The sequence below is a fragment of the Sus scrofa genome, chromosome 13, assembly GCF_000003025.6.
Source record: "Sus scrofa isolate TJ Tabasco breed Duroc chromosome 13, Sscrofa11.1, whole genome shotgun sequence".
Taxonomy (NCBI): domain Eukaryota; kingdom Metazoa; phylum Chordata; class Mammalia; order Artiodactyla; family Suidae; genus Sus; species Sus scrofa.
This window is the reverse complement of record NC_010455.5, coordinates 106149642-106162600: the sequence shown is the minus strand read 5'-3', so window position 1 is coordinate 106162600 and position 12959 is coordinate 106149642. Positions and strand designations below refer to the sequence as shown.

General features: G+C 35.7%; 1 protein-coding gene across 5 annotated transcripts in view; it reads left to right on the top strand.

The window, feature by feature from the left end:
• ZBBX (zinc finger B-box domain containing) overlaps positions 1–12668 on the top strand; it is a 117704-nt gene extending 105036 nt beyond the window's left edge. For all 5 annotated transcript variants that reach the window (XM_021069757.1, XM_021069754.1, XM_013982177.2 and 2 more), the window contains 3 exons: positions 1915–2172; positions 10538–10676; positions 12461–12668. In XM_021069757.1, coding sequence (XP_020925416.1) covers positions 1915–2172; positions 10538–10676; positions 12461–12572 — 509 coding nt within the window. In that variant the 3' untranslated portion in view covers positions 12573–12668. The remainder of the gene's footprint in view (positions 1–1914; positions 2173–10537; positions 10677–12460) is intronic.

Genomic DNA, 12959 nt, shown 5'->3' with positions numbered 1-12959 from the left:
AGACAATCAAATCTACAAGCTTTTGCTTGGCAAAGGAAACCATGAACAAAATGAAAAGACAACCTACAAAATGGGAAAGAATATTTGCAAACAAGGTGACTGACAAGGGCTTAATTTTCAAAATATACCAACAGCTCATGCAACTCATCAACAAAAAACCAAAACAACCCAATTGACAAATGGGCAGAAGACTTAAATAGACATTTCTCCAAAGAAGACAAATGGCCAATAGGCACAGGAAAAATGCTCAACATCATTAATTATTAGAGAAATTCAAATTAAAACTACAATGAGGTACCCCCTCACATAGGTCAGAATGGTCATTATCAAAAAGTTTACAAATAAGAAATGCCAGAGAAAGTGTGGAGAAAGGGAACCTTCCTACACTGTTGGTGGGAATGTAAGTTTAGTACAGCCACTATGGAGAACAGTATGGAAAGTCCTCAGAAAATTAAAAATAGAATTACCATATGATCCAGCAATCGCACTTCTGGGCATATATTTAGATAAAACTATGTTTAAAAAGATGTATATATACATCAAAAAGATATATATTTAAAAAGACATATATATTTCATAGCAGAACTATTCACAATAGCCAACCAGAACATGGAAATAACCTAAATGTTCATTGACAGATGAATGGATAAAGAATCTGGTACATATATACAATGGAATACTACTCAGCCATAAAAAAAGAATGAAATAATGCCATTTGCAGCAACATGGAAGCAACTAGACATTATGATACCAAGTGAAGTAAGTCAGAAATTATGAAAAAGACAAACATCATATGAGATCACATATGTGGAATCTAAAATATGACAATAATGAACTATCTATGAAACAGAAACAGATTCACAGACAGGAAAACAGACTTGTGGTTGCAGAGGGGGAGGGGGAGGGATGGAGAAGGATGTTGGGGTTATTAGCAGATGTAAGGTATTATATACAGAATGATTAAACAACAAGTACAGCACAGGGAACTATATTCAATATCCTATGATAAATCGTAATGGAAAAATATACCTGCAGTATGAATTTCTAAATTTGTACCTTAAATATTCTTTGGGTCTTTATTAAAGAATCTTGCAAACAATACCAAATGATATATATAGTTATGTTCTGTTAGTGAAAGTTTTGAAGGGATTATTTTTTCCTACTATGAAAGAAACATACACATTGAAGAAACCAACCAAGTCAACCTATGAAATAGATCAATTGTCGTGGTAACTGCCCTAGTGGAACAAAGTAATAACCTAACTCAGATCTGTGCTTCTGTAACCTTTTCACTGAAGTGCCTTATAAAATAGCACCTGAGAGTGAACTCATATTTGGAAAATTAGAGATGTGCTCTCAATTTCATTAAAGACTATGTTTTCTAAAAGATTTCCAAACTGGTCGATTTTGTCTTCCTATTTGTTTTAATAGAAGAATGTTACACTCCATCAGATAAAATTGGTTCACTGGGAAATGGTACCATGTTTATCCTACAGGTTTTTTTTTTTTTTTTTTTTTTTTTTTTTTCTCCTCCAAGGCACAATGTGGTATTGTCCTAGAATTTAAGAAACATGGCACAGTGATTGTCTATGGGATAGATGATAAGATTGGAATTTGAGTTGTTCTGGAATTGATGGGTTTACAGATGTTTTGTTTTAGTTAATATTAAAATTAGCTTTCCTTTTTTTTTAATGCCAAAAAAATCATTAGAGAATAACCCAAAAGTGTTCTTTATGACATAGGGAAAGTAATTTGGGGTTAACAAATTGAGTTAAACCAGAAGTTCATTTTCTTATAAACTCCGTTGCATGAGTTTGACTGTTCTAAGTTCAGGGAGATGATATTATGTAACTTTAAGTATTCATTCAGAATTTTTAAAAGAGTAGATTTGCATTTTTTTATTTTGTGTTTTAGGCCAGACATCACAGAGACCTTCAACGGCAAATTTACCACTTTCCACCTCTGTGAAAAGAAGTTCCAGCTGTCTTTCCTCTTCTCATCCCCAATCAAGAAATGCAGCTGCTCAATCACTGTCTAGAGCTGCTTCTGAAATTTCAGAAATTGAATATATTGATGATACTGACCACAACGAGCCTTTCTTAGATGACACTGCTGATCAACAAACCTTAGATAGTTTGGAAGAAGAATTAAATGTGCTGAGAAATCTTGCAGGTGATGATTTTTTTTTTTTTTTCACTGCAGGGAATATTAACTCTGTCTTCTGCCTGATTCTTCATACCATGCTCCAAGAAAACAAGCCTTTCCTTTTTCGTCTTTTAACCATCGATCTCTGTCTGTTTTCTTGACTATCTTCCAGTGTCACTCTGATAATAAAATATGTGCTATAAAATAAGTGGATGCTCAGCCACATCAGAGATGGTCCCCTCAGCTCACATAATTCATGGTTAAATTGCAGCTTAAGGACCTTCATATGGACAGAAAAAAATTTTTTTTCTCCTTTCTACAAACTCACTAAGCATCCAATCTCTGTAGCTTTAAAAGCCACTGTTCAACATGTTTGTTGGAGAATTGAATTGTTAGATCTTTTGAAGCAGTTTCTCAAGATTCAGTATGTATACAAATTCCCCAGGGGTCTTGTTAAAATGTAGACTCTGATTCAATAAAGCTAGGGTAGAGCCTGGGATTCTGCATTTTTACTAAGACTTTCCAATTTTGAGCCTTTTATTTTGATTCATTTCTAGAAGTTTCTATTGCGGCATTCTTGAGAATGTGTGTTATCTTTATGGTTGATTGGCAGGTCAGCAAGATTAATTTAGTCGATTACAATTTCTGTTTCCCTCTGCACTTAGTAGACGTTACTCCACGGTCTTCTGTCCCTGGATATGATGCTACTTAGTCCTTTGGCACAGTTTTTGCATTTACCTTTGGTTTGGTTGAATTTAATTGTCAAATAGTTTTTTTCCCCCAGTTAGAGCTCTGGGCAGCTCTATTGTTTGAGTCCTATCATGTTTGAGAATGCATCCTACCATTTTCAAAATTTTTTCATTATTTATTTATTCACTTTTAATGTTTTTATTATAGTTGATTTACAGTGTATGGCAAATTGTGAGTAATTTCCTTCAGTAACTTTTCTCTTAAACTTTGCACTCACTGATTCATCATTTCCTGGGTCTGAAATCTGCTGTGAAGTAGTCTGAGATCTCTGATGTTTCCCTTCACCCTCTCTCTTGCCTGTGACATGCTTCTTTCCTGACTGGGTGTTTGAAGAATTTTTTTTCTTAATCTTTGAAATTGAGTTACTGGACCAGGATTATGTTTCAATGTCAGTAATTCACTATTTCTTAAAGCGCATAAGTTCCTCCTTATTTTCAGAGAAATTTTCTGCTATTGTGTATTTGAATTTCTTTTCTATTCCATTTGGCTTTCTCTTGCTGAGAAATGTCTATGTTAAATCTTCTTTATACAATGGATTTACTTACATTTTCTTCAACTGTTTTAACCAGTTTGTATTTTCTTTTGCATTTACCGTGATTATCTCAAATTTGTCTTCCATGTCAGAATTTCAGTTTTCAGCTGGTTATAGTCCATTCTTTATTGCTTAACTTAATAAATGAGATCTTTATAGGTATGTTTGGATTTTTTTTGTAATTTTTACTTTGATACAATTTTATACTTAACAGAAAATTTGCAAAAATGCAAGAATAGTACAGGAACTCCCATATCACTTTACCTAATTAATCATGTTTGTCTTTTCCTCATTTGTATACACACACACATACACAACTACTCTTTTTTTCCCAAACATTTTGAGAGGAAGTTATAGACATCCTGACCCTTTAAAATTACTTCAGTGTTTCTCACGGACAACAGTATTGTCTTATATAACCACAGCACAGAGATCAAAATCAGGAAATTTAACATTGAAAGTTTATAATTCTCTAATCCACAATGCATATCTAATTTTTTTAAATTGTCTCAGTGATATTCATTACAGCTTGCCTTTTTCTGATGTGGGATTCAATCCAGGAATATGACTGTTTTCCTTTTTGATGTCTGATATGTTGTTTGATCTTTGAAATAAGGTTTTATTCTTTTTAAAAATGTCATTTTCATTATTTCTTTTGTAGCCAAAGGATTTATGTGGGAATTTTCTTTTGGTCTTGATCTGTTATCTATCAGATTGGTCTTTCATTTAGTCATTCTTTGTGTGCCGTGGATTCTTGGATTGCCGTTCATTTGTGTAACTGGCTGTTGTCATTTCTTTGTATCTTATTTGAACACATGTGTTATGGGTGACTTTGTTCATATCCTCTTCTTTTCTGATATAGTGAGACTGCATTCTCCCTGAAATGCTCCCCACAGGATGTGTCCATCTTCTCTTTGGAGCTACTATTTGTGGGTTGGCTGTTGCACTCTTTTCTGTATCTTGCTGGCTTAAAGATACAGGGAAGATAGATGGACTGGGGAGCTTAGCCTCCTTTATTGAAGGATCTGGGTTCTCATTTTTTTTGGATTTTATTAAATGCCCAAATTCACTGAACCTGATTTCAAGTGTGTAGTGTGTTTTGTCCCCAATAGCAGGTTTGCAATTTTCTTATTGCCTTTGCTAAAATTTTATGGTGGATGTTTAAGGCTTTAAAAATACTTTGCATATTTTCTCTTTACATCCCACTTTTTTCCAAATTGATGTGGTGTTGTTGAGACATGTAAACACCATAGATGACTCTTCTTTTCCCATTACTGGTTTGTGTGGATACTGGGTGGGAAGGGAGGATGGACAGCAGTAGCCCCCAGCTATACCTCAGTGACTTTTCTGTTTATTCCTTTGGTTGTCCTTAGTCAAAGTTTATTGTACGAACTTGTACCTCTTTCTTTGGTCCCTTTTATGATTTTATTTTATTTTTACTTCGCTGCTTTTCCTGTTTATTTCATTAGGAGTTGGAGGAGGAGGGTCCTTGATCCATTTTTACCCATCATTCATTTGCCTTACCTCACATGACTAAAAATCAAATATAAATATCCTTGGAGGTAATTTTCATATTAAAAGCTGATTCTTAAATGAAGCATGTCAGATCTGAATTGGATCAAAAGGATAATCATACAATTTTTAATCAGAAGATGAAAGCCTTTTATTTTGATAAATTGATGTTCCGTTATTTACAAATGAAATACTTTACAAACAGTAGTCTTTTTTTTGTTTGTTTGTTTCAAACTTCTTAGCTTTTCCATGTCCTTTATCAGGTTTGTCCTTACATGCTTCACTTTTCCCCTGTGTCACTCATTTCCTCACACATCAACACTAGCATTTTCACTAGACTATGTAACTTTTCATATACATAAGCAAGCAGACTCCATGTAGCCTGTGAACTGCCAGGGCTTTTCAGATAGTCCAGGAGCAGAACACAATCCCTTACTCATACTTGACCCAGGAATGGCTCTCTTTCTATTCAGGAAGGTTGGCTTTGGATGAGTGAGGGCACAACTTCGGTGACATTCACCTGGAGCCAAGGAAGGAAGAGGACAACATCTCAGCTGAATCATCCCAACAACCAATGAGGCAGCAGATGCTGTAGTACAATCAGGCCCTATTCTAGAAAATTCACTGATTCTGCACAGGCTTTTGTAGTCTGCTCAGCATCAATGGGCAGAAAAATCCCACCCACGTGTGTCACTACTCAGGCTGTATTCTGGAAAAAACCCTTCAGGAGGAGCTGCACAATTGGACTCTTATACAAATGGAAATGAGTTCGCATCCCCAAAAAGCTGCCTTTTTGTGAGCAGCAAACCTTCTGACTGGTTTTCTGTTGGCTCAAGGATACAGCCACTTCCTCTAAGTTCTAAGGAAACAGCCCTGCCAAGAAGCCTGGAGAAGAAAAAACAGAAAATAACTACATAGACTCCAGTTGCAGAGGCTGATGGTAGAGCCTTTTCAGGGGGAGGCTGGGCCGGCTGGCTGGGGTGTGTGCATTGCAGGTTGCAGACACAGCTTCCCTATGAGTCAGGAGACAGAGGCAGCAAAGCAGGGTGGTTGAGAGCCAGGCTCTGGGGCCAGGGGTCTGGTTTTGAAACTTGAAACCACCACTTCCTGGGTTCCTGACAGTGAGTGAATTACTTTCTTAACCTCACTTTGCATTGGTTTCCATGTATAAAAGATGAGTATAGATGAGTATAAATAATGGGGCTATCATAAGATTGTTCAATGATTGAATTCAATTATAAATTATATCATATATAATTCAATCGTATATTATTAAATATTCATGAAAATTTTCTTTCTTCTACACACACACACACACACACACACACACACACATTCTTAACAGTTAAATAACCAGTAAATAAGCAGTCCTGAAAAAATTTAAATTATACCAGAAACCAGTGAGTCGGGCTTTTGGTATAGTAAAGTAAGGTGCTCTTGGAAAATCCAATTTTCAGTCAAAAACATGTAAAATCTTTTTCCGTTTTAAAACTGTTTTCTTCTTGGCCACTTTGAGGATAATAGTGAACTATAGCTATAGTTCATAATTCCCATCACAGATATCTTTAGTAATACTATAGTCACTCCCTTAATGATATCAACCTATGAACATAATTATCTTACCAAGGCACTTTGTCAGTTTTTGGATGTCATTATAGCCTAAAAAATTGGAAAATATCAGAAGATTATAAATTATGAGAAAGAATCAGTAATAGTACATTGTAAAGCATTTGTTTTAAACTCATTCTGGTTTGTGGTTTAAGAGAGAGTTCTTGTAATCCTTAAATTCCCATGGCAATCTTATATTTGTACAAGTCCACAGGTACTGAGCCAAGTAATTATAGAGAGGAAAGGACTTTTTCTTAAATAAGAAAGAATAAAAATCCACCTGATAGTAGCAGAAGTAGCCATACTGTCTATGATGTAAAATACAGAGGCAGTGGCTACCTGAGTAATTGGAGCCTTTTATTCATACAGGTTGACCATCAGGTAAAATATTAAACTATAAAAGGGCTAATCAGGATTTATAGTCAATGAATTAACTAGCTAACTCTTGTAAAGGCAGTCAGGTTAGGATGGGCTAGAATGACAATCTTTTTGCTTTAATACATCTTTGAATTTCAGAAAAAAATATTAAATGCTCCATATAATTGAAAGTCAACATATTAAAAAATGCTGTTATAAGGACTATGAACCCATTCAATGAACACTAATAATCATAGTTCTTACATGTAATGATGCTCTGTGATCTTCATAGCTACCCTGTGGGGTAGAAGGGACAGATACTACTTGAATCTCACCTTTGTGGATATAGTACGTGACATTCTGGGTGATGCAGTGACTGCCTCTCTTGGGTGCCCAGAAGCTCCCAGGCAAAAACCTGGGCAAGTCTGCCCCACATTCCTTTGTCTCAACACCAGACCATAGTTCCACTTAAATAATTTGAAATCCTTACTTCAAATTACTCTTGTGACCAGCGGAGAGAGAGAAAGTGTGGGCAGAGTAAAACAAAAGAAAGAAGGCATGGAGGGTAAACAAGGCAAGACAGTGGTGAAGGGGAAAGAGGCTGACAGGCTGGACCTGTGCTCACAGGCTGCAGGGCTAGGGTCCTGGTTGTCACACCTCCCGAGCATTGAGATGTCCTTTGTAGCTGTATGTCATCCTTTAGAAGTTGTTCTTATTTTTGTTATTGGTTTCTAATTGGGAAATATCCTGTCTGCTTTGTTTCTGCTCTTTGAAGTTTTTGACCTGTTTCTTTGGTTCTTCTTTTCTTCTTTACTTGGTTCCTTTGTTTATATATGTGTCTATTTCCCCATAGAATAAAGTTTTATGTACCTGTTTTAAATGGCCTGAGTTTTATAAATTCACTGTAGAACTTAGTATATACCCAACTTTTCCCCTTTGCCATTCTCTATTACTGCATTTAAGAGATTTTTCAATGATCACTCTTATTCCAGTGTTAGAACAGATTGAACTTGAATCCACTCCTCAACAATTGTCTGACTTGATTGTTCTAAATCAAAACGTCCAATATAAACATCAAGGCAGCCTTCCCTGGCCCTGTATGAGAAAAATCAGAAGACTTAGTTTTAACAGTAAACTATAGTAGGATTTTGTAGGCAGTTTTATTTTTCTCTGCCTTGAAAAGTCAAGTAATATCACCTTTGTACCTGTTAAATTCACAAGGTGTTGCGAAATATAATTTTGAGAATAGGTAATAATACAAAAATAGCCCCATTCTACTTGCACAATTTGAACTAGGTTTGCACTCACTCAGTTAGGACTCAAGTGCCTCACAGAAGTTGAATATCACTCCTGGTGGGATTCCTTGGACTAAGTATCACCATTGGACCTTAGCACTGTGTTCTACCAATTCCAAACCCTAAACTGACTGCTTTCCCATGAGTAACATTCTTTATCATTGGGGTATATAAAGGGACCTTGCATAGCTGTCTTCCTTCATCTTGTGGAAAAATAGGAGAGAAAATAATAGACTAATGCTAAAGAATTAGATTCTGGAACATAGTGATTTATTACATTGTTGAGCTAAAAGAGCTTAGGTTGAGTTCCAGTTCTTCTATTATGTAGTTGTGTGACATTGAACAAGTAACCAATCCCCTGTAGGCCCTCAAATCTCCAATAATGGGGGCTGGGACAAAGTTTTAGCTAAGGAATCTTTTGTTTTTCTCAAAATTAATCTTATATGGAGTTCCCAAAGATAAATGAGAGCGAGGAAAACTGTCCTGATTGCTTTGGGGTGGTAGGAGTGCAAGCCTTGTCCTTCAGCCTACTGAATTTCTCCATGTATCACAACTTGGAAGTCACTGAGCTTTCAAAGACACTGCCAGTCATAAATGTATTGAGGTCTATCTTGCAGAAGAAATAATCTGTTACCTTCTGTTTTAAAATTTAAAATTTTTTTTTTTTTTTTTTTTTTTGTCTTTTGTCCTTTTAGGGCCACACCAGTGGCGTATGGAGGTTCACAGGCTAGGGGTCTAATCAGAGCTGTTGCCGCCAGCCTATACCAGAGCCACAGCAACACCAGATCCAAGCCATATCTGTGACCTACACCACAGCTCATCCCAGATCCGTAAGCCACTGAGTGAGGCCAGGGATCAAACCCGCAACCTCATGGTTCCTAGTCGGATTCATTTCCACTGTGCCACAAGGGGAACTCCAAAGTTACCTTCTGTAGGGGAATCTCTACTTGCTCAAAACCTTCATGTTAATACTATTCACCCCCCCCCCAAAATTATCTTTAGTCAAGTGTATAATACAAGCAATTTGGTGTTTGGTCCTTCTGATCTTGGCACTTTTATGAAAATGAAGGGAAGAATATCAACCAGTAACTTTAACAGTTTTCAAAGTCACCATAGCATAACCTCATGCATAAGGTAATAGATCTTACAACTTTACCAATGGTAAAAAGAAGGCATCATGGCCTAACATAGTAATTGTATTTATTCCTATACTTGACTTTTTGTTAGTTTATCTAAAGGTGTGTTTGCTTATGCATTTGCTTATTTAACTTGTACTATTTGTCCTTACCCAGGCTGAATCACAGGCCAACTTCCTGAAAAAGAAAAAGATCTAAGACTTCTCCCCTTTCACAACCACGTGGTTATTATCTACCCAAACAAAGCAAGGAAGTCTAAAAAGAAAGAGCAGCTTTTCCAAGACTAACCTTTGACTCAGATTGTTTGGGGGAAAACCTCTTATTTCTCAGAAGACAAAAAGATATAGTAAAGTGTTTAACATTCATGCAGGTTGAGGAGTTGCACAACATCTTAGCTTTAAAGAGGATCACTTGATATTTCTTTGGGATTTTGTGAATTTTCAGGGCATTTGACACAAGTGTAAAGTATATTTAGAACTCAATATGGCTAGGTAAAATAAGTCAGATAGAGAAAGACAAATACTGTCTATACTATACTATACAAATACTAAACAAATATTACTTACATGTGGACTCTAAAAAAGCCAAAATCATAGAAACAGAGAAAAGTGTTGGTTACCAGGGGTGAGGGGTAGGAGAGATGGGGAGATGTTAGTCAAAGAGCACAAACTTCCAGTTATAAAGTAAATAAGTTCTGGGGATCTAAGGCACAGAACAGTGTTTACAGTTAGTGATGCTGTATTATATACTTGAAAGTTACCCAGAGAGAAGATCTTAAATATTCTCACCAAGAAAAGAAATGGTAATTATGTGGCATAGTGGAGGTGTTAGCTAACACTGTGGTGGTAGCCATTTTACAGTATATAAGTTTTTCTAATCAATACATTGTATATCTTACATTTATACAATGTTACATGTCAATTATATCTCAACAAACCTGGAAAAATGGAGGAATTGCTAAAAAAAAAAAAAGTCTATGTGATTAAAGTGATATGATACCCATCTCCTAATTTGGAATCTCAGATCAAACTTAGCTCATATTGTGCCCATGCTACAAATACTAGAAAATTTAGATTATTGATTATCTGTACTGACAGTCTTTGTACTGCTGTGGTTTACTCTGAGTAAACTTTCAGCACCATATGCTATACATTTGTTTCTTGAACTTATGTGTTGACAATGTATGAAATCAAATATTTCAGATCCTTTGGAACAACTTTACAGCCTAACCACAGAAGAATTACCAGCCTTCCACAACCATTCGCTGAGTGTAAGTCAGACTACCCTAGATTTCCTTAAGACCTCATGTGCAAGGAGCCCCCATGAAGTTGAGACACAGAGGTAGGTTAAATCTGCAGCTTATATGTACAGATAGTACACAGTAAAAATTTTGACAATCTCCAACTAGTTATCTTTACTACATAAAGAAAAATTATCCTCATGTGTGTACTTACATATGGCCATTCTCTGTAAAATGTTTAGGACTTTTGCTGACCTATTATCAGGATTTAGTAAAAGGCTTATGAAGTGGTTACTTTAATGTGAAGAGATAATTCTCTGCTGCACAATGTGTGTCAGGAAAATGAAAAGACATTTGGAATTTAATAATCCTTCAACCTTTCTTCTTATATTGAAAAGCAATTGCCTTACTTGCATTCATTAACTTGCTAAATTTCAATACTTTCCATTAATAGACTCTTACTCAATGTGAATAAAGTTTTTCAAATAGAATATTGAGAAGTTTCCTTCTTGAAATCGTCTAGATTGTTGATGATAGCATATTTTAATTTGCATAATTTCATTCTTTCTTTACATAAGCTAAGGTTTAGAGATGGTTATCAGTTTATAAGGAACATGGCTTATACTAATAAGTGCTTCAGAAAAGTACTCATGTCAGTCTATTTTTGACATACTAGAATTCCTTGAAAAAGGAGGAGGGATCCTTCTAAAAAGACTAAAATAAATGTAAAATAAAAGTGCCTTGAATTGTAAATTCCTCTGTTGGTTTGAGGTCTAATATTTTGGTAAAAGGAAATGAGGAATCCATTACACTGTCCTTCTGAAGGAGGGAATCATTTAGCTGTGCTCCTAGAATTTTTTTTATTTCTAACACCACCTACATTTTTTCTAAGGGATCAATACAAATTTTCTATTTTTCCCCTAAAAAAGTCATTAAGAACAAAGTAAACCAACAACATACTCTCACCATGATTTCATAAAAGAAAGGACCTTTAGTACTAAAAATATAAGGAGACCATATTAATAGAATAAAGAACAGTTCTTTAAAATTAAAAATTTTAATGAAAAATTTGTTACCTTGTCCTTTTTTTTTTTTTCTTCTCTCCTTAGACTAGTGAAAACATTATAATTAGATTGAAATCCACTGGTCCACTGACAAGGGCTTAGGAAATTCTGATTTAGCCTGTATTGGACATAAAATCCAAAAAAAGGGTTATATCCATCACAGAGTGAAGTATTTTGTATTATTCAGTAGTATTCATGGGCTGAATTTCTAGATACCTTGGACCAAAATATATGAACTCTACAGGCTTCTCTTTTTCCCTTCATTCTCTGTTTTCCCCCAGACCTCAGGAAGCAATGCATTAGAGTTTCCACAAGTTCCTCTCCACCATAAAATACAACAAAATAAAATAACTATATAATTGCTGTCATTAATTTTGGTTTTGGCATATCTTGACTGGCTATCCACATTGTCCTAATTTACTGTACATGAAAGAGGTGATTTGTCTGGCAGTCTATTCATTGGGATTCTATTAAACAGCCAATGTAATGACGAATGTTCTTAATGATGACCCTGAGGCTCTGCAAGTTTCTGAAGTGCCTTCTGAATCATCAGTGAAAGACACAACCAAAGACCATAAAAACTCCTCTCCTTAGTTCCTCTGTGGCTTTATTTCTTGGTAGAGGGAGAATGATGAGAATTTCTCATTAAAAGGAGGCTTGGTATATTGGGCACATTGAAAATTATGGTCTCAGTCTGAGATAGCCCCCTTACAGCTGTCTGCCTCCAATGACTTCAACTTGTGCAGTATTGATCAGAAGATAAATGAAGAGTTGAAACCTGGTTCTGTATATTGTGTATTGATCTTTTAATGTATTTCCAGCTCTTCTGAAAAAGATACTGAAATTCAGTCTTGGCAGACACTTTCTGAAAGCAGTACAGATGAAGAGGAAGAAGATTTTCTTGAGGAACAACATGTCATGACATTCCCATGATCACAGGTTACCTAGTGATCATTTGTTCATTACTTTTTCCACTTTGTATCCAGAGTAAAGCAAACAACTGAAAAAAGTTATCAAGTGATTACCTGTCCTAGAGACTTTGATTATTGTCTCTGATACTTCAAGGTTTGCAGACTAATAAAAGTTAGTGAAATTACAAGTTTAAGAGCATTTTCTTTTTTCTTTTTCTTTTTTTGATTTTTAGGGCCAAACCCGTGGCATAGGGAAGTTCCCAGACTAGGGGTCCAACAGGAACTACAGCTGCCGGCCTACACCACAGCCACAGCAACTCTGGATCCCTTAATCCTCTGAGCTAAGCCAGGGATCAAACCTGCATCTGCATGGTGCTAGTTGGGTTCATTATCACTGAGCCACAGTGGG